Here is a 25,705-nt window from a genome sequence, read left to right as displayed (position 1 = left end):
TTTTAATTTTATAATAGTATACTATATATACTATTTTGATGTAATTTTTTTTGAAATATATTTTTTATTGATTAAGATATTACATATATGACCTTATACCCACGTTATGCCCCCCCCCCCCCCCCCCCCCCGCTCATGACCTCATCCCCCCCGTTGTCTGTGTCCATTGGTTAGGCCTATATGCTTGCATATTGATGTAATTTTTTGCGGTATTATAGTTACCGCACGAATCTTTCCTCTAATTAATTTCCTTTCAATGTACACGAATCCGTGCACCTGCCCACTAGTGTTTAATAAGGATCTAGTCATAGCCTTTACAATGTTCAATGAATTGTACTTTGGTTTCCTGCCTAACATATCTGTTCAGTTAATTTCATACTGATAAATGATAATAATTTAGCTTTTCTAGGTCAAAGTAAGTTATTACTGATGGTCATGACTTTCAGATTGATAGTATCTATCTATTTTTTAAGAGTTCTCTAAAGTTATATCAGGAAACTCATCAGGAATATGCTCGTATAAAAGAAGAATGCTTGAAAACTGATGCTCAGTAAGTAATTTTAAAATTACTTTGGAAATAGGGATTTCATCTTAAAAAATTCTTAAATCAGTAGTGTTTCTCTTTTCTCTGTCCTTGGGTTTGTTGGCCGTAATTAACTGCAATCTTGAATGTCTTTCAACCTTGGTGTCCACATCTGTAAAGTGGAAATTATAACTACCTTGAAAGGTTATAAGGAGGGTTAAATAAACCATCACAAGTCAAAGGACTATGCAAAGAGAAAACTCTGTAAACATGTTAATATTTATATGGCATGCATGCTTATGTATCTCTGTGCTGTGTGAAAATACTATTTACTCCTTTCTTTGTACCAGTACTTTTAACAGCTACCATACAGAATGGATGTCTTTGTTGCCATTCATAAAAAGGGCTGTTGAGAAGCATCCAGTTGATTATTTTGAAATTTTAATCCTATATTCACATTATTCAACAAACTTGTAAACTACACAAATAGTAGTTTAATTGATGTAGCAGAAACTCAGAGAGTACCTCTCTTCTCTGACTCAAATCCATCCAAAAACAAGTGCACATCTCCAGCCACGGCCTCTCTTAATAGTGGTGTTGTGAGTACTCCCGCCATCCGTGCTCTTGAAAGTAGCATTGCCTAGTTAGAGGCTGCACTGAATCTAGGAGACCATCCAGACTATCAGCTTGATTCTTAGTTGAAGCCACTGCAGTTCAGAGAGAGAAGTACACATTTCTTTAGTCCATTTTACAACTATTACATACTAAATGGCATAATAATTTTCTTGTTCTACCGTTGGAACAATTGCTGGTAATTTTAATGGTTGATGTGTGATGCTCATTGTGACTGACATTTACTTTGTTATATAAACGTCAGTAATTAAAAATAAATGTACCACAAACTAATGTATATTTTTTTTACCATTTTAACTGTAAAATTTTTATTTTTAGGAAGAAGAAACTGGAAGCCAAGGTGAAGAAGCTGGAAGGTATTGGCACTATTGTTATCTAGCTACTTACTGGTAACTATAAGATGGTGGAGTACTGGATTAAGTAGTTGAGTAGTCATGGTTTTGATGGCATATCCCTGGGTGATTGCTTTAAGGATACCATTAGGAAGAATCTGGATGCTATATTCCTTTCATTTACCAGATAGTAGCATGAAAATGAATGTGGCAAATCCTTAAAATGTTGTTCCATTGAAAGTAGTAGCAGCCTATACTTTTTCTGTAAAAAAACAATTAATAAAAGGATTTAATTTTGAAAATTGAATCTCAGAGCTTTCTCATTTTTTTTTTTTCTATGAAATCAATGGTTAATAGAGAAAGTTACTACTTTTAGTACCAAGAAACTTGATGCATTTAGATAGTTATGACTATACCCATGAAGGGATTTCCGTGAAATTCCCTACTTTGGGGATTGTCACTTTGTCCTTGATCCTCCCCACACCCCATTGTCTGCTTAGGGGCTTCTAGTCCACACCGGGTAGGCAGAGTACAGAGGGGCCACTAGGAGGATCTGGTCAGTCCATATGGAGCAGCTATTAACCCTTTCAGGAATTGAATGCAAGATCTTTCCTTCTGTTTTCTTCTTCCTTCACTGAGTGGTTGGGATGTGGAAGTAACATCCAGTAAAGACCAGCAGGACTCTGCCAGACCCATCCCTGGTACATGTTTTTCTTATTCCTGCTGTGCTTACTGACCCTGCTCTTTGATATTTCATCATACTTGCAGTGCTTTGTTTCAGAGAATGGTGAATTTTTCACTTAGAGCAGCGGTTTTCAACCTGTGGGTTGCGACCCCTTTGGGGGTCGAATGACCCTTTCACAGGAGTCACCTAAGACCATCGGAAAATACATATATAATTACATATTGTTTTTGTGATCAATCACTATGCTTTAATTATGTTCAATTTGTAACAATGAAAATACATCCTGCATATCAGATATTTACATTATGATTCATAACAGTAGCAAATTACAGTTATGAAGTAGCAACAAAACTAATTTTATGGTCTATAATCTATAAACCTTGAATGTTGCTGATGAAAAACAAGGAGGGGGACTATGGCCTCCTCTTTAAAGGTTACACGTGTTGGAAACTTTCCTATCTAGAGGGTTTGGGTTGGCTTGTCCTGGGATTGTAAAGGTTCCTAAGGGCCTGTGCCAATTCTATGGTTTTGTAGGTGATAGAAATAATTTTTTAAGTTAATAGTTTTTCTCCATTTATCCCTGATTGATAAAATGCTAAAGGCATAGGAATCTTTTACACAATTTTTTTTCAAAGTTTAAGAAATGAAAAAACCTCAGTAGATTAGATTTTAAATATTTTATTAATGGTACTTGTAAAGTTGGTAAATTATGTTTCTTATTTCCTTGCACTCTTTAAATAAAGAGGCTGCTGTCAAGCAAACTCAGGACTTCAAGCAACTAAGGAATGAAAAGAAAATACTTGAAAAGGAATTTAAGAAGACGCAGGTAAAAGATAACAGCACACACATGTTAACTTTCTGGCTTCAGGGCTCCTTAGTGACCTTGTAAAAATGCAGTGTCCTGCTCATGCAGGAGTCAGGAATGAGGCCCCTGGTGGAAACAGCCAGCAGTACTGTCAGGCTGCCCCTTTCTAGAGTGGCTGCACTCCTGTACATTCAAACATTGTTAGTGTTTTGTTTCCACAGGAAAGGCTTGATGAATTTTCTAAACAGAAAGCTGAAAAGGGTGAGTATTCAGTTAATGACTTACATAAAAATTATGTTTGGTACACAAAATTCTTCTTTTAACTATTTTTCCCTCCATATTTTTAGAGTTGAGAAACGTTGGAACACAAATTTCAAGTGATACTTCCGGAAGCATAAATAGAAGTGAGTATATTCCAAGTTCTGTTTTTATTTCAGTGTATTACATTTAGTGTTTTGAGAGGTTGCTCTTACCTATAATTGTACAAGTTGCAGGGCTTAGTAGAGTTTCAATGGAAGAAGAAGCTGTTTCCTATTTCATGTCTTCATTAGATCCCTGTGTGTTATCACTATACTATGTGATAAAATAACACATGGAAAGGAAGTATGAAAAAGCAGTATTGTTTAGGAAATGAAAACTAGTTAGAAATGTAATTTCCAACTTTTCAATGAATATGTATAGTTTTCTCATTAGTTTACAATTTATTGAGTTAATTTCTTAGGTACCAAATATATAAAAACGAGAGGCCCGGTGCACGAAATATGTGCACTGGAAGGGGGTCCCTCAGCTGGCCTGCACCCTCTAGCAGTCTGGGACCCCTCGGGGGATGTCCAACTGCCGGCTTAGGCCCACCCCCTCCACCCCTGCCCCCCAGACATCCTTCTTGCAATCTGGGATCCCTCACTCTTTATCGCCCGCTTGCTTGCTCCTTACTGCTCGGCTTGCTGCTCCTTAGCGTTGCCGCGGAGGTGGGAGAGGCTCCTGCCACCACCTCTGCACTTCCCAGCCATGAGCCTGGCTTCTGGCTAAGTGGCGCTCCCTCTGTGGGAGCACACTGACCACTAGGGGGCAGCTCCTGTGTTGAGCATCTGCCCCTTGGTAGTCAGTGCACATCATAGCTACCGGTTGTTCTGGTTGTTCCACCATAAAGGTCGCTTAGGCTTTTATTATATAGATTGTTAATGTCAGGCAGGAACTTGAATCAAAGTCCTATGAGTGATTTTGGAAGATAAGACTTTATGGAAGGCCAGAAGTTACCAGGAAAACTAAAATGGCAGTCACAAAAGTCACAGGGAAATGACAGACATGCATGTGTACCTTTTACCCCTGAATAATCTTATAGATGTGGAGGCATGACCCTGGAAATGGAGAAATTTGGGCTTTCACTTTAATATTTCTGTTTATTCATTGTGGGACTATTTACTTTCCTTCTTTGTGTTTTCATTCTTGATTTCTAAATTGGAAGTTATGAGTTTCTGTCTGCCATTTCTCACTTTTTTGATAGGGATAAATTTAAAGTGTAAATAATGGTGTTTTCATGTAATGTGTTATTTTTTTTCCAAATGGATATTATTAAAAGCACTTAAGATGTTTTGTACAACGTAGTGTGTCTCTTTAGAAGTCTCCTTTACCTTTTTTCTCTTAAAAATATTTTTTTTTAATATTCAGAGCATGAGGTCTTTTATGTATGTGCATGTGTATGTGTGTGGTTTAAGGCTTTAGCAAGTCACACCTTTTAGTTGCCTGCTCATTGATTTATCACTGTCACTGATACATAATTTGTGTGCTTTACACTATTTTTCCCGCTCTTATCTATGGAAAGTGAAACTCTTAGCAATAGCTGTTGCTGAGAGAAATAGAAGGTTGGACAACACTTGGCTTTCCCAAGTAACAGTGGACTGTAAAATGTAATGTGATCTCTTTTTGACTGGTAGATTTATTCTAGGATTCAGCTATTCTTGGGCCTTACTATTTGAACTGAACTTTCCCACTCCCTTTCTATAGTTGCTCTCTGTCCCTACATTCTTTTATTTTCCTTAAAGAAATTGCTACTATCTCAAGTAAAACTGTTTTGTTTTGTTTTTACCTTCCCTTACTATAAGGGTAGGGATATTGTTTTTTTATACATTAAGTCTTTAGGAATCTGCTGAATATTGTGGACCTTGATGGGTTTAATTTATAATTCTTAAATGATCTTTAATGCTTTTCTTTATTAACTAGAGGCCTGGTGCACAAATTCATACATGGGTGGGATCCCTTGGCCTGGCCCAGGGCTGATCGGGGCTGGCCGGGGGGAAGGACCATGGGAGGTTGGCCGGCGTGGAGGCTGGCTGGCGCGGGAGGTTGGCTGTGGGAGCACACTGACCACCAGGGATCAGCTCCTGCGTTGAGCATCTGCCCCCTGATGGTCAGTGCATGTTCAAAGCACTGACTGGTTGACTGGTCGTAACAGTCACTAAGGCTTTTATATATATAGATCCTTGACTTCTCTGAAAAAGATTTATAAGTTAAGCAGAAAGGGTGTTGATTTCACTTTTAATAAAGGCTGCCTGAGTGCCACATTTGCCTTTTTTCCCTTTTAGCTTTCAAATTTCAGTAAAAATGGCAGAAAATAAAATATAGCCCTTCTTTATAGTTAAAAACTTTAGCACCAGTGAAAGAAATAAATGAGGAAAAAAGTAGTTGGTTCAATTGGCGATGAAGCCCCAAGTTACAGAGAAAATAGCAGCCCGCAAAAAGCAAGCTTTTATGGCAGAAACTGAGTTTCCTCAAAGCAAAGGTGGGAGGGAGAAAGAGCAGGACAACAGCATTTTGCCAGATCATTGATTAAGGGATGAAAAATGTGCCATATTCTGGGTTCAGAAATAGTTTCTGATGTTTGTACAGAGGCTATGGCCCAAAGTTCAGTTGTCTAAAGTGTTAGTTATGCCATGGGTGCGAAGATTGGGTGATTATAGCTGTTCCTAGTCCCAAAAAATGAGATATTTCTATATTCCATGTAATTCCACCCAACTGCATTCACTCTCCCTCCCCCTCCCTCTGAAGGAGGGATCGTATAGGCTTATGAAATAAATCTCCATTTATTGTGAGTATAGTACTAAAAATGTAGGCTGAGGAAACATACTCTGGTTATCAAAGATGTTATGCCAAAACCTTCATCCAAAACAGAAAAAAAGTAGGGGCAAGAAAGAAAGGCACCAAAACTCAAGAAGAGCTAGTTCCTGAGGAAACAGTATGAAATTATAAGCCACATAAAATGTTAAAAATTGAATTGTATTCCTAGAGAAAGTCCAAGAACATATACATAGGCTGTTGCTATGAAATTGGAGTTGGGGTTCTGGAACATTAATAATGTGATTGTAGGAATATACCCACTAGAAAGGCTGAGTTGTTGAATAGACAAATACAGGATAGGTGTCTCTGAGAACATGGTACAAAAGAACAAGGAAATAAAAAGTATTAGAGAAAATACAAGAATCTGGAGGATAAAGCCAGATAGGATAGTAGTCATCTATTAGGACTTCTTCAGGGGGAACAGAGCCAAGGGAAAAAAGGTGATTAAGAAATACAGAGCTGAGCACAGATTGGATATTTATATTAGAAAGGCCTCCTAAGTGTTGAACATGACTTTTGTGTATGATCTTCATCTCTAATACATTTATAGGGAATACATTTTAAATCAAATGAAGTAGAAAGATTAATATATAGAGATGGATAGGAAAATTCCAAAGAAATGCTAACTTGAAAGCTATAATGTAAGGCAAAAAATAATTCAAGCCTAGATATGAATTTACATGGATTAAAAGGAAATATCTAGAATTATTAAAGGTACAGCTTACCAAGAAGAGACTGTTGTCATGGATTAAAGAGCATGAAATTATAACTAGTGGCCCAGTGCATGCAATTCGTGCACGAGTGGGGTTCCCTCAGCCCAGCCTGCACCCTCTCCAATTGGGGACCCCTTGGGGGATGTCCGACTAAACCAGCAGTCAGACATTGCTCTTGCAATCTGGGACTGCAGGCTCCTAACCGCTCACCTGCCTGCCTGCCTGATTGCCCCTAACTGCCTCTGCCTGCCTGCCTGACATCCCTAACTGCCCTCCCCTGCCAGCCTGATCTTGCCCCCAATTGGTCTCCCCTGCTGGCCTGATCTTGCCCCCAACTGCCCTCCCCTGCTGACCTGATCTCGCCCCTAACTGCTCTCCCCTGCCAGCCTGATATCTCGCCCCCAATTGCCCTCCCTTGCCAGCCTGGTTGCTCCCTACGGCCCTCTCAGCAGGCCTGATCTCGCTCCCAACTGCCCTCCCCTGCCAGCCTGATCGCTCCTAACTGCCTCTGCCTCGGTCCCCACCACCATGGCTTTGTCTGGAAGGAAGTCGGACATCTAGAAGATGGCCAGTTGACCCGGTCTAATTAGCATATTACCCTTTTATTAGTATAGATAGATTATATAGGATAGGATTGCTTAAATGGGGGCGAGGGTAAGGAAGCCTTTTTCAGCAAGAGGAGATGCCCTTGGCAGGCAAAAATTCATAATCCCTATATCTGGACTGATAGCCAGCCATATGCACTATACTGCCAAACTGGTCATTAAAAAATTGAACCGCTTTCTTACACCTTACACCAAACAGTTGTTGCCCTTAAAACCCCTCCTCAGCCCCCACCTTAGGTTCTGCCTTCGTAGTTCACCCATATTAGGTTCTGATTGGTCGGTTTCTATGCCAGTAAGTGTCAAAAGCTTCACCTCCTAGGCAGCCATTGGCTCCTCACACTTCATCCAGATTTGGTTCTGATTGGTTGGTTTCTATGCCAGTCAGCATCTCCGTGCCTATCTCCGGGCCTGATCAGAGAGGCAGGGCTGATCAGCAGCCCCCGCGGATGCCCAGAGAGAAAGAGAGGCGCGGCTGCTGGCCAGGCCTGGAGAGAAAGAGAGGGCAAGGGCTGATCAACAGCTGCTATGTAGGCTACGGATCAGACCCTGCTTCTCTCTCCAGGTCTCTCTCTGGGCCTGATCCACAGCCCCCTCAGCAGTCAGTGCTGGGTCATCACGGCAACCCAGCACTGACTTCAGGACTGACTTCTGGTTGGTCGAGCTTTCGGTCGTTTTGGACGTTACGGACCCTGGATTTTTATATGTTAGGATAATAAAAGCATAATATGCTAATTAGACCAGATGTCCTTCTGGATAAAGCCTGGGCTGCAAGGGAAGCCCGAGTCCCAGGTGCCTGCCAGGGGCCGCAGGGAAGCCCGGTCCCGGATGCCTGCCAGCAGCCAGAGGGAGCGAAGCCTGGGTCCCGGTTGCCAGAGGGAAGCTGGTGCCTGCAGCCAGGGGAAGGAAGGCCTACTCTTGCACAAATTTCGTGCATTGGGCCTCTAGTGTCAAATAAAATGCTTGGAAATTCTAAGGGCAGTAGCCAAATCTGCTTTCATGGGAGACTTTAATATGTTTCTCAAAAATAGAAAAGCAGACAAAATAGGAGATATAACTTGAATCATAATTGCAAGATTGATGAGTTATACATGATATGACTTTTATAATCCTAGAATTTAAAGTATTTTTAAATAATTTAAAGCTCACTATTTAATAATATCTTATCTAATATGAGATATTAAAATATTGTTGTTTAATAAGATACTAGTAAAACTATCTCTTACATGCCCCCAAAAAGCCTTTCAAAATCTATCTGGTAACTGAAAGCACATAAATCTTTCATAACAGAAGATAAAAATGAAAATACTCAACTTTTGGAAACAACAGTAGGGCAGTATTTACTAAATTTTTGAGATTTTTCCAAATGGTATTCAAAGGAATTATTTGTGGTCTCCAGTGATTATTTTAGAAAGCAAGAATAACAGAAAATGAGTGACTAAGCAAACAGAAAATGTTTGCTGTAGGAAAATACAGCAGACATCAGGAAAATAGAAGGAAACAGTTGATGCAGATGAAAACATAAGTTAATGAAATAGGAACTAAACACTTTGAAACCATTCAAAGCAATTGGTGGATCTTTGTAATGCTGGTGAAATGAACAGTAGCTTTGCAAGTCTGATCAAGAAAGCAAGGAACAAACATCCAATAACATCAGGATTGCAAAAGCTATAAAATTATAATTAGAGAATCCTAATTCACAAGTTTATATTCAGATTTGATCATGTTAATGAAATGGACTGTTTTCTAGGAAAACATACTGAAGTTATCAGAGTAGTTGCAAACCTGAATGGAAAAATAACCCAGAAGAAATTAAAAAAAAAATTAGTTAAAACTCTAACACCATAGAAGACCAGGTGGCTTTAGAGGTAAAGCCTTCAGTGAAAACTAATGTCTTCATCATTTTATTTGTTTTAGAATTCAGAAAAATAGTCAGTGCTTTCTGTCTCATTCTCTTACATTAGTATTCTCTTACATTAGTACCAGAGCCAGTTAAGAATAACATGTACATGCATCCTCAAGAGAGAGCTGTCACTTAGGAGTATAAGTAAAATTTTAAGAACTCAAATCTAGTAACTGAGAATATAGACAAATTATGACTTAAGAATTTCTTTGAGAAATACTGCAACAATTGGTTAAGAGAAAAATGACATGACCTCAATTCAGCATGCATTCCTCATAAAAAATTTGGTAGGTAATAATAGGAAAAAAACAACATTTGCACTTGAGAAAGGTGAAACATAAGAGCCATTACTGTCAGGAACAAAGCAAGGCTGCTTCTTGTTACCTCTGATTTGTGAATATGGGAGGCTTCAGGCAGTGCTGCAGAGAAAACACAAAAGACTAGGAGCTGTAAATACTAATAAAGAGGTCGAAATTGTCAGAATTTCAAAGTTATGACTGAAAAAATCAAAAAGTCTCAGCTGGGAAATACAAGTGCAGGAGCTTGGAAAAGTGGTGATACAAACATTGAACATGCGACATATCATTATGAACCTATTAGAACAGGAATGGAATAAGAACCCATTCTCAGATGGCAATAGAACCATCAGATGTTTAGGAAAAGACCTATAAGCAGTGTGCTGTGCCTCTGTGAGGAAAACTATGAAACACTCCTGAAGAACGTTAAAGAAGACCCGAATGCATAAATAAACATCATGTTCCTGGATTGAAAGACTTAAAGGATAAGGATGTGAATTTTCCTCAAATGCATTTGTAAACATACTAGAGGCCTGATGCACGAAATTTGTGCAAGAGTAGGCCTTTGCAGCCCCAGCTGCCTTGAGGCCCTGGCTGCCTTATGGCCCTGCCCCCTCCCACTGGTCATTCGGAAGGTTGTTCTGCCCTCTGGTCTGATTAGCATATTAGCTCTTTATTATATAGGATGGTCTCACTTAGAATACCATTGAAGTTTTATGTGGGGAAAAAGCAGATGGTGAAGCTTTATCTGGAAGAGTAGATGTTCAGAATAATAAAATTTTTGAAAAGGAAAAATCTGATCAGATACTAAAACAATTATAAAACTATTATGATTAAGAAGTGTGGTATTCATGTGGAAACTGACATGTCAGTGGAATAGAAAAATCCGGAAATACTGACAGATGCCTTAGATTTTGATAAAGGAAGTGCTTTAAAAGATTGGGTTAAGGTGTGCGGTTCAATTTAATGAGGTTTTCTTTTCCCAAATAATTAATGAAGATTGTTTTGTTTTATCTTGCCTGGAATAGATAGCTCTTTTATTTGTAGATTAGAAGTAATGAAAAAATGCTCGATTAGGATAGCTATAGCTCTGGTTAATAGACTCCATAAGAAAAGAAAAGTAACTTTTTTTCTTTTTTTTTAAGGTTCCCTGTTTGCTGCTTTGGGTATACCTAATAAGCAGGGATCCTGGTCAGGTCATTTAAGCAAAGGGGATTACATTGTTTGGAAGCAGGCTTTGGGGTAGGTTAAATCACAACATAGATAAGCTGCTTGATCATAGAATTTGGAACTCAAAAATGGATGTGCCTCACACATGGTTACTGTCAGAGTTGACTGGCTCAGGGGAAGTTGGAAATGTCCAACTCTGTCCCAGTCCCTCTGTCTGAACCTCATTATTTGGTGTGATGCAGTTTGCCGGCTTCCGTAGGGCTGACCTATTCAAAATTTGTGATTTCTTGGAGATATTTAGATTTGAAAGGTTGGTCTAGACTGGATTAAAGATTTCAGTATTTTTAATAAGTGCTTCAGGTTAACTTAAGAACTTAAGTTCAAGGAAACTGTAATAGAACTTTGAGGTGGCCTAAAATGAAATACAGCTTATTTTTAGTTGAATTTTAATTTGTGTGAGCTGTCTTTTTATGCAGACTTAATTACAAATTATCAATACTTTTATGGATATTTTTTCCTTTTAATTTTTTTTGGAATTTGTGTATTCATTAATTTTAAACTCACTTTAAAACCATAGTTAATATGCTTAATGTTATATGAATTGTATTGGGCCTGTCTTAGTTACAATTACTATTGGCCTTTCAACTTGAACCAGTGGTTCTTAATTATTTTAGGAATCCAGGCAGACCCTTTTAAAAACTTATAAAAAAATTCCAAAGTTTTTGCTTTGCTCATAAAAGCATATGCTTCTCTGTGTGATTATCTCTCTCTGTTTATCTGTTTACACACACATCTTTTTGTCTCCCTCATTTTCCATTAAGACTACTAATGACTTTTCTATGATCCATGAAGCCCCCAGGTTAATTACAGTCTGGTCAACTCTGAGGGTTTTCTAATAACCTCATTAACTGAAGAGATACTGCTCTTCTGTTCTTTCTAGAATACATGGAGCCCAAATCTCTTATATTGGTCATTATATCCGCTTCCTTCCCGATCCCATATCACTCTCTGTAGAAAACTTACAGGCCAAAGATTTATTTGTTTCACATATACATAAAGGTAATAAAAGCCATTAACAACAGATAGATTTGGTCTGTTGACTCACATAATCCCATTTCCCTCAAACAAAACCCTGTATTCAGCCATCAATATTTGTCTAGAACAAGCATGTCAAACCCGCGGCCCACAACAAATATTTTTGCGGCCCAGTCAATATAATGGTATACAAGAAACGTTTTAATAAACTTTTCATAACTTAATTTTTACAATATCTGTTATACATACTTATTAATAACGAACTACAATGTTCGCTAATGACTGATTACTATAATCGTGTGGCATTTATTTCCCTTAAGCATCTTACATGCAGGCGCATCATTTCTCTCTACTAATACTAGCAGAGAATATTTTAGAAGCCAATTGCCACGTCATTAGTCTTGGACTGACTTGTTTGGTGTGTGCAACAGGAAGTATTTCACTTTCGGAGAGTAAGAAAAATAGGTTGATTTGCGTTATGCTTATTAATTTGTGCAGTTATTCAGTGTCTGGAAAGTTAATATTTAAGAAAAAATATTAATATTTATTAAAATGTTCTTTTATGTTAACGATCACTCATTTATTTCAGCCCTTTGAACTCAGCATGTTTCTATCAAAATAAGCTTACCCTTCTATGAAAAATTGAAGCTTTTTTTTTTTTTGGCGGTTGTGAAGATGTATTATCACTGGGGATGTTAGAACCTTTATTATTTGTTTATTTGGCCTGTGTTAGCCTTTGAGTTTGACATGCTTGGACTAGAGCATTGCAGATCTTTCTGTCAGTAGCTAACTGAATTATGTGCAGTAATTGAATTTGGGGAAGATGTTTAAGTTACTTTGTTTTTGTGTTCCTAATAAGTCCTGATTTCACAGGACTATCTTTTGGCCATGCATACATTGAGCCACGTAACATGTATTTAATACTGTATTCTCTTTCCCAGGAAAAGTAAAACTACTTCTGAAGGAACTCTGGCTCTGTATAAACACAGCAAACAGAGCACCTGGTGAAAGCAGCAGATGTGTCCCAGGTGAGAGAGAAACTTCCATAAATACATATTGTACATGAAAGTAGAAATGTTTACCATGGCTATTGTGTGTCTTTAGTTTTTAATGTCTCAGTGTAATAAATAATGGACCTAGCCAGAATGGGTACTCCTAATTATACCAGATTCCTTTTCCTACATTTTACCAATCTCAGTAAATGCATTTGGGTTTTAATTTTTAGTAGTAGCTTTCATCAGAGAACATTAAAAGAAGCTGGCTGGACCCACAGTGGAGGTGTATTTGGCAGGTGTGTGCAGAAGAGTGAGGATGCACAGCTTTTCCAATCATTTCATGAGTTCTATCCACCTACCAGCAGTTTAGCTTCCTCTCTGAAATCAATACAAAAATATATATATTTTAAAAATAAAGTGCTTAGCTTTTTTGTTGTTGTGCTAGTTTCTTAGATTAGCTGCTATGAATTCACAGATAGTGAAGATGTAAGTCTGTAGAAACATGCACCTAGGTTTTCTTCTCAGGCTCTGAAGGTCACTCACATTCCCTAAGGTTGTAGGCAACATTTCAGTTTTCTGTATTAGTCAATACAGAAATAAAGTCTTACTTTATTTTTATTATAAATACTTGATTTCATGTTATTAAATATGTTATTAAAAGGGACATTTCTTTGTTTAGTAATATTAAATATTTCTTTAAAAAGAAATATTTCAAGGGTTAGGTCTGTTCCTTAATGTTAGCTTTTTCAAGTAGAAGGGAAAACATAATGTCTTTGCAATTGTATATTATAAAATATATTATTTTTTGTTGTTTTGTTTTCATATGAGAAAAGTTACAAAAATAGTCAGAAAATCCCCTTATTATTTCTCATTCATATTCCCTGAAGTTTAACATTTTCCATAACTTATAATCAAAGCCAGAACACTTAGAATAATACTGTTAACAAAAATGAACCTCATGTGAGTTTCACCTGCTTTTCCACCAATGTCATTTTTCTTTTCCAAGACCCCATGTTGCATTTAGTCATCATTCTTCTCATCTCCCCCAGTCTGACAGTTCAAACATCTTTCCTTGTCTCTCATATTTTTCTACTTTTTGGAGAGTACAGATGATTTTGTAGAAAACCTATTAGTTTTGGCTTATCTGATGTTTTCTCATATTAGATTGAGGCATATATTTATGGCAAGAACTTCACAATGGTGATATTGCACTCTGCTTAGGCTACTGTACCCAGGGAGAGGGGTTGTGAAGATGCATTATCACTGGGGATGTTAGAACCTTTATTATTTGTTTAAAATGGTGTCTGCCAGGTTTCTTCATTGTAAAGCTATTATTAGTTAATTATTTTTGGGGAGATACTTTGACACTCTGCAAATATTCTGTTTCTCTCTAACTATAGCCCACTGATTTTAGCAGCCAACAGTGGATCTTATTTGCTATTGTGGCTACTTTGTCTATAGTATCTCCCTCATTTCTTTTGCATTTATTAAATGAAATTTTTCTGTAAGAAAAAGCTTTCCCTTTATTAATTCACTTATTTCTGCCACTGTAGTCTCATGGGTATTAAGTTTATTTTATGCATTATACTTCAGCACTGTCATTATCTATTGTTTAGATTGCCCCAGCTTTGGTTATTGGGATTGTCTTTTGGTTGGCTCCTGGGCTCTTTCCGCATACTCCATCCTATTCTGAGTACCTCTTTATTTTCTGGCACTGCAAGATGTTTCAGGCCCAACTTGTATTTCCACTCCTCAGCTCTGTTATCAACCACTTTTCCCAGGAGCCCTGAGTCCTCTGTAAAACATTTTTATAGCTTTTAAAGTATGACAAATAGATGTTTCTAATGATTTCCAGGACACATAGATCTTTACTAGTAATTAGCACCACTCACTTAACCAAAATCGAGACCCAAAAATCATTGGCTTTTTGTAGTAATTTTTCTGTAGTTTAGAGTAAAAAGTATTCATGTGATCTGACTCCTTAATTTGAACATTGTACAAATATGGTGATGGAGTACGCTTGATGTCAATGGATTATAGATCACTTGTCAAAGAAAATTGTGTTCCCTGTCAACCTGTGTGCACAAAACTTTCTCCCAGGTACTGCTGGTCGTAAGGTTCACCAAGAGAATGGGCAAGTCATCAGGGCCCAGGGCCTGTAACACTGCTGTGCTCTGCTGCTGAAGAGCCACGGGAATCCCATTCATCCATCTACCTGTCTTCTCATCCTGTTTGTTGTGAGCGAAGCAAACTTACATGAAATGTGTTCAGGTTTTATAGGCTAGTTTTCAGGAAGGGATCAGTTTTTTAAAATACATTTTACTTGGACATTGCAAACATTTTGAACTGTTAGAATAAGTTGGGATTTTTTAAAAGTTTTTCTGATATTGTAAATATTTGATATTTCCTTTTTTTCTACAGGAAAACCTGTCCAAGAAAAGCCCATATCTGGAGAGTCCAGGGAAGATGTTGTGCCCACCCGGGTAGGAGACAGTCCTCCCAGAACCTCTGCTGTGCAGACATGTCAGGCAGAGCAGTCCATGGAGATAGAGGGTGACGTTTCTGAGTGTAAAGATGTGGGAAAGGAGACACCCAGTGCAGCAGCCCACCATAATGATGACCAGCATCCTGAGGTTTTGCTACAGAGGAATGAGGAGGACAGTGCTGACTTTTCTGATCATGATCGCTCTTTTGATGAAGATCTTCAAGCTGCAGTTGACTTCTTCAAACTTCCCCCTCCTCTTTTGTCTCCAGTACCATCACCCCCTCTGGGGTCTGCACACCGTGGCACCTTACCTTCTTCGCTTGCACCTGTGAGTTTACACTTTGAATTGGAGTCACCAAGTGGGCACATCCTATTATGTTAGCCATACTCAAAGAACATTTGTGGTAATAAGACCAGATTTTATTAGGGAGTAATAAGAGAATTTAAAAAGCCTGCCAGTGCCCTTAGGATCAACACGTAGTTGATTGAAAAAAGTCTGGCTTTTTTCACTTTCTATTATGGTCAAATGTTTGTCTTTATCCACAATCAAATTGTAAATCTCCTATTGTTTGTTCTTATCTCTCATGCCTGTCACTTAGCAGATATGGAGTGAATGAATTAAATACATGTTTGTAGCCATGGACTTTTTCAGAGATGGGTAAATTCATTTTTATAGCATACATTAACCTTGGTTGCTAAATTTCCCACATTCATTTTGTGAACTCATCACCTTTTTGTGTGTTTATAGAATAGTTTATCCTAATTTCTTAGGAAGTTAGTTTTGATGAAACAGATTTATGTACTTTTTGGCTTAAGGAGCAGTTAAATAATTTTGATTCACTTCATTGAGGACACATGCTTGTCTGTTGTGTTCCAGACATTGTGCTAGGCTCCAGGAATGCTGAGGTGACATAGGGTATGGGATGGTTGCCACTTGGTTGAATCTTATGTGGCAGTCGGACCTTAAGGAGTAGGTAATTACACAGCCTCAGTAGAGTACTTCACTGCTGGGAATTGCACCCTGCTGGAGAGGACTTAGACAGGAGCTTGGTCCTGAATGGAAGCCGGGTGGAGGGGGAAGGGTGGAAATTGCTTCAGGAAAGTCGGACCATAGCTCAGTGCTGAAGAGGAGTGAGGCATTTGATAGAGATATAGGACTGGGGTGAACTTGACTCAGGAACATTCACACAGACCAGGTCCATAATGGCTGTGTGTGTCCTAAGGACTTTCCATTTTATCCTGAAGGCAGTGGGAGATTCTTGATGGATCCAAAGAAGTGAACCTGATGATAAAATTTCATTGGAAAGGTTTGGTTTAGTCACTGTATGAATGGGTAGCGGGTGGGGATGGTCAGGAAAGGGACAAGATCATACATAGGGAAATCAGTAAATCAACAGTTTCCTTAATTCTTGATACCTTAACCAAGTAGTGGCATTGTGGTTAAAGAGGTGGGACCGGTTTGGAAAATGTTATGAGGATGTCTGAGCAGCCTTTGGTGAGATTTTCTTTCTGGTGGTTAGGAGAGATGGAGGAGTCAAGGATGTTGGAAAATAACAAATGTAAGAAGAAGCCCTACTTGGGCGAGGTAATGTGTAAAATGTTAGATATTAGGTGCGTATGGAATTTCCAAGTTGACATATGCAGTGTGCATTTTAGATCCCTGGGCATGGTACTCGAAGGGAGGCTGGGGTGAGACACAGGCATTCAAGATGCATCAGGATGGAGTCCCAGAGAGACTCTGGGAAACTGTCAATACATATGTGACCAAGCAGAAAAGGGGAAGAGGAAAGAAAGATCGAAAACAAGTGCCCAGACAGTGGAGGAAAACCAGATGACGGTATTCCAGCTCGGGGAAAGAAAGGATTCTTTTAGTAGGAGTGTTTCTGTTAGCAGTGTCTAGTCTTCCCCAGACTGCCTTTTTCCTTACAGAACAGGAAGGCCAGGTGGTCAATAAATTTGCTTACTTGGTGGATCACGTGTGAAGGCAGCAAACGAGGGGGCTAGTTGAGGGTCAAGCAGGGTTTCTGGAGCAGAGGTAGAGATAGGCTGGGTGGGAGGGAGAGTTGTCACTGCATACACTGTTGAAGGGGAAGAGGTGGAGCAGGTCTGGGTAATAACAACATCCAAGGCATAGCAGTTGTAAGGAAGTGTGTGGCGAGAGTTGTCCATGAGTAGTCACCCAGAGTGATGGCCCATTTGATGCCCTGGGCTGGAGTCAGACATTTCTGGAGGAGTGACTGGGAAGTGGAAGAAAAGAGAGGGTTGTGTAGCCAGACTCAGAAGCTTTTTTGGCCAGAAAATGGGGAAGGAGTTGAGAAGTAGGAGTGTTTGGAGGTTAGGAGAACAGATTGTACACTAGGCCATGTGTGGACTGGAACTTGTAAGAAACTGTTATGGGAGAAAAGGTGTGAGTGAGGGTAGCTCTGGGGAGAGGTGGGCTTCTTTTAGAAAAGGGCAGAGCAGTGCCATACTTGTGATCGAGACTTTCCCACCTTATAGCTATTATAGCGATTCCAGAGAGTAAACCACTTGTCCTCTTATGTGTTCTAAAAGGTTCTTCAGGAAGGATTTACTTTGGTTTTTTTTAATGCATTGAATTGATATTTTAGTTGGTTGAATTGGTATTTAATTAACTAACTAGTATAACTCATTTATTTTAAGGAAACCTACTTTGGAGAATATACAGATTCCAGTGATAGTGACTCAGCCCCACATGGAAGTTCTGAATATATTTCAGAAGATGATACACCTGAGGCACAGGATTGTTTTGGCTCATCCAGAAAAAATAAAGGAAGTGGTACATGTGAGGAAAAACTCAAATCACATGAAGCCACCCAAGCTCCAAACACATTGAAAGTAAATGAAGTGACAACTGTTGGGTTTGAGGCATTTACAGCATCACTGAGAGAACCTTCAACCACATTCTCCTTAGCTCGTGAAAAACACTGGGCAGTGTCATCTCAATTTATTAGAAGTAGAAAAAGAGACATTTTAGGTGAGGCAAAAAGACCAGGAGAGGTTAGGGAAATAGATATGTCGATGCAAGCTGAGGGAACACTTTGTAAACCCACCGGAATTGAGAGTGTTGAGAAGTTGTCTGGTGGCATAGCACAAGGGAAGGAAGCAGCCCTTGGGAAGGCAGACATGTGTTATTCTCCCATTGCCAAGAGACCATTAAGTGAACTCATGAGATCTGAAGGAAAAACCCCATTATCCAGAATGATTGGATCATCCAAATCAAACTTTACTAAGTGGACACCAACTAATGAAACCACTTGTGAAGCAGATTGTATATCAGTTTCTGATCATCTTCAGGGACTCTGTAGAGAATTGGAAAAGGAAAGAGAAGACATGCCAGGGTTTGCTTTAGGAGAATCATCTGAACCTGAAGAAGATGCAGATGATGTAATAGATGCAGCAGAGCTTGATGTTGAAGCCAAATTTTCTTCCTCTTCTACCTCGGGAGCATTATCTGTCCACAGTAATCCCCAGTTTTCCTCTGGGTTGAAGGGTGGTCATGATACTCATGTTCCTTCTGAAGTAATCCCTACTGAAACGCGTCATTCAGAACAGAAGTTAGCTAGAACTTCAAACATGTCAGGTCTGCAGTCTGAGCCATCAGAATGTTCTTCAGGAGCAAACGACCCAGAGGATAGCTTGCATGCTCTGAACCCTGAATTGGGAGCATCTGATTTTCATGATCAGAGTAGCAGTGGGGTAGAATGTACAAAAGTTGTGAAAGATAGGACCAAAGTGTGTGCCCTTCCTCAGTCAGTATTCATGAAAGCTGTGAAAGGTGGACAGTGTGAAAGCCAAGGTCCAGGAGCTGAGCTCACAAGTCAGTCAGATTTCACAGCATTGGTAGAGTCTCAGTCTGGCTTGATCAAGAGTGGTTTTGTTAAAAGCACTTCTTGGCACCATACTAATCTGTTAAGGAGAGGTGGTGAAGAAATGCTGATAGCTAAATCAGAACATCAACAAGAGACCAACAATCAGTTACAAAAGGCAATGCCATCCATAGAAAATAGAGAGTCAACATCATTGTTGCCTAACCAAGTGTCAGTTATAACCAAGCAAACCAGGCCTGAAATGATGCAGGGTGCTAGATTGGAACCTTTGAGACAACATAGGAATGAGCCTGCCTCAGCAACAGAAAATGTTGATAATGTGTCATCTATAGCAAGATGTGCAGAAAGAGAGGAGACAACCCAGAATATCAAGGAGGTGGCCCAGAACATCAAGGAGGTGGCTGCTACAAAAGAGACTTCACCAGAAGGTTCCACCTCTTGTAAAAAACTAGATTTTGATTCTTCAGGTGGTTCTTTACCAGTAGAAAATTCTCATTGTTCCAAAAATAGTAAGTTATCTTTCTTTTCTGAAAACATCACAGTCTCAAACCAAAACATGATGGAACCCTCTGTGCAGGCAGAGCTGCAGGAGCAGTGTCCATGTCAAAATGCCACAGATTTAGACTCATCTGGGTTGGGTGCAGATAAACTTCCTCCAGCCACAGAAATGGCAGCATCAGAAGACTTTCCTATTAAAGAAATATCCTCTGGAGACCCAGTCACATCTGGTGGTGAAGCCCTGGCCATTTCAAAGGACTCTCCTAGTGTAGAGCAAAGCCTGGAGGAGCCTCTGGAGCAGCCATCACCAACTCCTGGCTGTGCTCCTGAAGGTCCAGGCCCTACAGATACTACTGCCTTTTTACCAGTGATTGGCAGAAAAGATGAAGAAACACATGGTGTCCCCCAAAGTAGCCTTTCTGGTCCTCTGTACTGTTACACAGGCATTCGGGAGGTTGGGGGTGGTGATACTGAGGTGGAGGAGAGTGAGGCCCCTAGCTGCAGTGAGGGTGAAAATGAGCCTGAAGCTGTGATGGGTAAACAGCAACAGGATGCTGCCGAGGCCTCCAGAGATGTAGGAACTACGGATGCTGGTGCTGCCGAGACAAGGCCTTCCACAGAGGTGGGCTCTCTGACCTCAGCGCTACAGGACTTCAACATCAGTACTCTCTCTGAGATAGATAGACTTTCTACGTCAGAAGTTGTTATGTTTCTTGAAAGTTGTCAGTTGAAAGATTATAGTTCAGGGGACTCTGTTCCTGAATATTCTAGCAAAGAAACTCTAAATGAAGAAATGAACAAAGAGTTAAAGCAAAATGAAATATCAGGAGAAAAGTACAGAAAGCAAGTCTGTGAAGAAGAAACACTCAAAACCTGTGAAGAGTGGATTGAATCAGAGGAAGATGATTGTCCTTTAAAGGACGCGAGTCAGCTCACTCAGTGTTCTTTGGAAACGTTGTCTGAGGTGCTCACCAAGATTGGGCAGGAACTTCAGTCCAACTGTGAGGACTCAGATGGAAAAGATGCTAGTAATTTACTGCTCTTCAGTATACATGACAGCTTAACAACCGAACCCACAAAAGAACAAGTCTCACCTCAGCAAACAAGTGGCTCCTTGTTGCATCCTTCAGATCCATCCACGTCAACAGCTGGTTTGGATGCTAAGGGCAGTTCTCCCACTAATGGGGAATCTATTGAAAACACTCAAGACAGACCTGAGGATAACTCAGATGTGACCAGACTGATGGACAGTGGAGACGAAGTCCTGCCACAACCAGCAGAGCCCCCAACCCAGAGTTGTTATTCAGGAGACGGGCAGACAGCTGAGCACAGTGCTGGTTGTGAGGAGGCAGAAAGGACATTTCAGTGTCAGATATCTACAGTAACTTCCAAAGTTATAAATAAGGACCAAAATCTAGTCATTGAAAAGGGGGACAACTGGACCATCATAAGTGGGGTACCACTCATGCCAAATGTGGACCAGGTTATCCTCTGTGACACCCCTGGAGACATCCCTGCTTCCCCAGATGAAGAAGAGCCGGGAGCTGGCTTCATTTCTGTTATTTCTGCGGAGAAGTCCCCTGAGACCAGCCACCCTGGCTCTCCATTTCAGGAGCCCCCCTGTGATAGTAATCTTCCATGCACCCAAGAGGATATTTCCAGCAGTGGTCAGAGTTCTAACTTTGATAAAAGTCGTTTACGGAACAGACCTGTGAAACCTAGTGTAAGGATTAGTTCTGAAATTTATGATTTTGAGTCTCAGATTGTTGCATCGGATCACACATATTATAACTCAAAACTGGAGCCAATTGACAAAAACAAGAATCGATCAAAGATTTCAAACAAAGACCAGTCAAACAAACTGGTAAAGTCTTCAGCACCAGGCAGAGTTGAAACTAATCCAGGTGAAGTTTCTCAGTCATCTTCAGGGGACAGAGGTAGCACAAAAACCCAGAGACCTCAAACTCAAACCATTCTGGCCAATGCTGACACCTCTACCCCTACAGATTGTTCTGCTGACACTCTGAGTAAAATACGGCAGGAGGTGGGGCCCCCTTTGCCACCCCTGCTTGCTCCTTTGATTGCCACGCCTCCAAGGACTTCACACCCAGTTTCTCCTCTGATATCAAGTTCCAGTCCCTCCTCACCCACCTCTCCTGTTGGCCAGCTTTCTCCATCATGTGAGATCCCAGTGCCACCCATGATGTCTCCTTTGCTGGAAGATCCAGCGCATGCCTCCCCTTCATGCACATCTATGTCTCCATCTTCTGTACCTGCTGGGGAGAGGATATTATCATCTCCTTTGCAGTTTTGTGCTACCACCCCAAAGCATGCTCTTCCTGTGCCTGGCAGACTGCCCCCCTGTGCGTCAGCCCACACTGCTGTGACTGGTCCGCAGGAAAATTCTGTTAAAATTCTTGACAGCATGTACCCAGAGTTATCTGCCAGGGCCCGCACTCTCAACATCCTCAAAGGGAATATTCAGCTCACGCGAGGGCCACCTGGTGACCGTCAGAATTTACCAGGGCCGGTCAATGCTATAACAGGCTTCAAAGCAATCACTTCCATGTCAACCGCTTTTGTCAAAACAGGGGGCAGCTCTGGTGGTGACTGTAACCAGGATAAATCAAGAGATTTGGGGACCCAACAAAATTCAGGTGGGAAAAGGACATTGTCATCGTGTACACCAAGGAGTGCTAAAAGATTGCGTCTGGATAGTGGGTCCCCGGAACCAGAAACCTCGAGCCCCACTCCAGAAGGAGTCAAACACCCCCGCAGGAACCTCCCTCAAGTTGAAGTCACAGCGACAGATGAGGAATCAAGTTCTGTTCCAGCTGCCAGTATGGTTTCACAGTTGCCTCTGAACCCCAAAGAAACTGTGGAGTCCCATGATAAAGCCATAGCTGATGCTCTGAAGAAGATTGCAGAGTCCTCCTTTGACCTGTTGCCTGTCATTCGGAGTCATGTATATGTGGGGAATATCTCCAAAAAGCCTGTAATGAGAGATCAAGAGAAAGAAGTTGTTTATGATTTCAGCACAACAAAGAAGGTAGGTGGCAGCTGTATCTGAGAGTTTAGGAGTTGCTCATCAGGGACAGGCTGTCAAGGTGGCAGATGACCCCAATAGAGGTTTTAGTTCAGAAATGAACAGTTATCCATACAAACAGTTATCTATACTGTATTTCTAGCCAGCATTTTATGCATTTGAGATAAGACACTAGAGATTTGGTCATTTGTGTTCATCAAATAACTTAAAATTTTAAAGGAAGTATTCTGTCAGAACTAAAATTGCATGTGTCCCATAGAATCTGACATGTTTACAGGCTCGAAATTATTTGCTTGAAAGCATCAAATGCTTATCACATAATAGAGCCTTTTTTTTCTGTAAATAGTATTATGTACACATTTGAGAGTTTGATAGTCTTTCAGAAAGACAGCCTGTGGGTTTGGTTTCCTCTTCTCAATGTATGTCACAAGTCAGACAGCAGGTATTCAGTTTCAAGATGAGGGTTGTGCACATCTACAGTTTATTAGGACTGTCACAGGCTTATATTTTCTAAATGCCCATATTGACACCTTGTGTGGATGACTTCCAGTACCATGCACTCATACGTTATTGGTTATCTGCACAGTCTCCGATTCATAATGGTATAAATATTTTTCTTAGATTGTTTACTTCCAGAAAGCATACAGAACACTAAGTAATTTTGAAAAGATGTTTATTTTCAAATAGATATGTCAAATGGCTTAATGCTTTTCTTACTGAGCAAGAAAATGTTACCTCATATTTAAAGATCTGAACAGGATAAATGTGTAGAGTACACTGGAGTTGAGAAAACAAGAAGGGAATAGGATAGATTGGGCTTAATACATGCACACACTCAAATTGTAGCAAACACCAAGACACTATAATTGGTGGGAGTGACAGCAGGCAGCCAGGTGTGCTCACATTTGCCTCTAGCACCTGTAGCACTGCTGACCACAGGCAACTGACAGGTGTGAACTTATCCATTCCCCAGAGCCCTTGGCTTATCTGCTAAGCAGGTCGTTACTCGTTAATACCCTCTTCTACCTTCTGATAGTGCGTGTGTTATTTTTCCAGTAGATGCTAAATTTTGCAACTTAGCTTTTCTTTCATAGGCTAAAGATAAATATTGTACATTGCCTTTTGATTTTTTTTTTCTCCACCTCAGCATTTAGCGGAGTGCTTGCTTCACTCTATTCTCTCAGAACTAAAACTTCAGAAGATATCTCTGGAGCACAATTACATTCATGCACTCTGCAGAGTGTATGTGGGTATTTGTCGGCAACTTGGAGACTTGGAAAGAGCTCGCTTGTTCTGCTACAGCCTACTTAAAGAAGGTATGTTCCACATGACGGCTTTTTTTGTACTGAAAATATATTATTCTGTGTTTACCTCATTATATTTGGTTCTATATTTTTAGCTGAGCAATTGCTGTGTATTTTTTTTTAATTGTGTAATGATTTTTACATTTACCAGAGGGCATGTAGAGCCTTAGGTATACCTGTCCATCCCTGGTTTTCAGTAGGAGAATTCCTGTGACTTTAACTTACTTAAATCAGCATTTATATAGAATACAGGGTCTCTCATTACTGTGTATTTGTTTCATTCCTTGTGCAGCTACTTTAGAATCAGATCTAGGTGACACAAGATAAGGGAATGATTTAAAGTCAATGGTAAAGTACATTACTGTGTCATCAGCTGGAAAGGACAGAAATATGAGATGGATTCATAAGCTCATGAAGAATATCAGAGAAGAGGAAAGGAGGACTGTCCTTTGATTCTCTTTTCCCTTTACTACTATTTCTTCAATTTCTACTGATGATCAGATTAGGGGTCATTCTTCATTATATCATATCGTTGGTGGAGACATTTTTAAATAGTAAAATGATATACAAATGCAACGTAATATATTAGAAAGTCTTATCTAAATTGCAAAGACTTATAATCTTTTATTACCATAATGTTTGTGGGCTTACAAATCAGGATAATTGAATGTATCCATCACTTCTAGAATTGTGAATGAGGCTGTTCACAAGTAGAACAGAGAATCAAAAAGATGTGGCTTCACATCAAACAGAATAAAAATCTTCATGTTGAACTGGCTACAACCAAATTGCAAAACACTTTTGATAGTTTCTTGTAAAATTAAATCATTAGTTTATCATATGACCTAGAAACGTCACTCTTAGGTACTTACCCAACAGAAATAGAGACATATCTTTACATGAACCAGTACACAGATATTCACAGTGCCTTCATTTATAATATCCCATAACTGGAAACAGATGTCCATCAGTAGGTGATGAAAAGCAAGCATGATTATGAGCAGTGGCATTCTACTCCCCCTGAAAAAAGGAGTGGACTGCTGATGCATACAACAGGGTGGATGAATCCCAGAAACATTATACTGAGAGGAAGTCAGACAGAAAGGGTACATGTGCTCCATGTAAATTAGGCAAACTAATTTAAAGTAACAGCAAGCAGATCTGTGTTGTCTGGTTTTGAGGTGAAGTGATTCATTGGAAAGGCTCAAACCCTGGAAATTTGGCATGATGGCAATGTTCTATATATTGACTGGTAAAGGTTACATGGATGTATTAATTTATCAAAATTCATCCAACTGTCTGCTTTAAAAGAGTGTATATTATTGTATTTTAGCAGTACCTCACTTAAGTTAATTGAACAAAGGACAAGCCACAGTGTGGAAAAAGTTATTTACAACAAAGGATTATCATCCATAATTAAAAAAAAAAATATTTTCAAACCAATTGCTTTTTGTGTTCTACAAGGGTGTTCTCTTGTAAATGCATACAAAAAATAGCCTGAAATGACACTAGCCAATTAGAAGGGCTCTGGGACTGGGGCAGGCTGGAGAAAGGGTGATTGCCTTGTCTTCATGTTTTAGAGTTTATTGCTCTTTTCAACAGTGGTATATATATCCATGTATTATATTTCAAATTTAAAGAAAGTTTGCCAAGGAGATGGGGGAAAAAGAAGAGAGAAGCAGATTTTTAAATAACTAAGGCTGGGCCTCAGTGGGTAG

The 25,705-nt window shown here is 39.7% G+C and overlaps 1 protein-coding gene across 3 annotated transcripts in view; it reads left to right on the top strand.

Annotated features, from left to right (window-relative positions):
* Positions 1 to 25,705, top strand: part of ICE1 (interactor of little elongation complex ELL subunit 1) — a 57,364-nt gene that overhangs the window by 17,095 nt on the left and 14,564 nt on the right. For all 3 annotated transcript variants that reach the window (XM_070411965.1, XM_070411963.1, XM_070411964.1), the window contains 9 exons: positions 474 to 550; positions 1,475 to 1,512; positions 2,917 to 2,999; positions 3,200 to 3,239; positions 3,326 to 3,382; positions 12,753 to 12,839; positions 15,228 to 15,619; positions 17,953 to 22,686; positions 23,831 to 23,999. In XM_070411965.1, the coding sequence (XP_070268066.1) occupies positions 474 to 550; positions 1,475 to 1,512; positions 2,917 to 2,999; positions 3,200 to 3,239; positions 3,326 to 3,382; positions 12,753 to 12,839; positions 15,228 to 15,619; positions 17,953 to 22,686; positions 23,831 to 23,999 (5,677 nt within the window). The remainder of the gene's footprint in view (positions 1 to 473; positions 551 to 1,474; positions 1,513 to 2,916; positions 3,000 to 3,199; positions 3,240 to 3,325; positions 3,383 to 12,752; positions 12,840 to 15,227; positions 15,620 to 17,952; positions 22,687 to 23,830; positions 24,000 to 25,705) is intronic.

The sequence above is a fragment of the Myotis yumanensis genome, unplaced genomic scaffold, assembly GCF_028538775.1.
Source record: "Myotis yumanensis isolate MYYU_CA2020_CCGP unplaced genomic scaffold, mMyoYum1.0.hap1 SCAF_4, whole genome shotgun sequence".
NCBI lineage: Eukaryota > Metazoa > Chordata > Mammalia > Chiroptera > Vespertilionidae > Myotis > Myotis yumanensis.
Note: the sequence above shows the minus strand (reverse complement) of the source record. Positions and strands in the feature narration are given on the sequence as shown.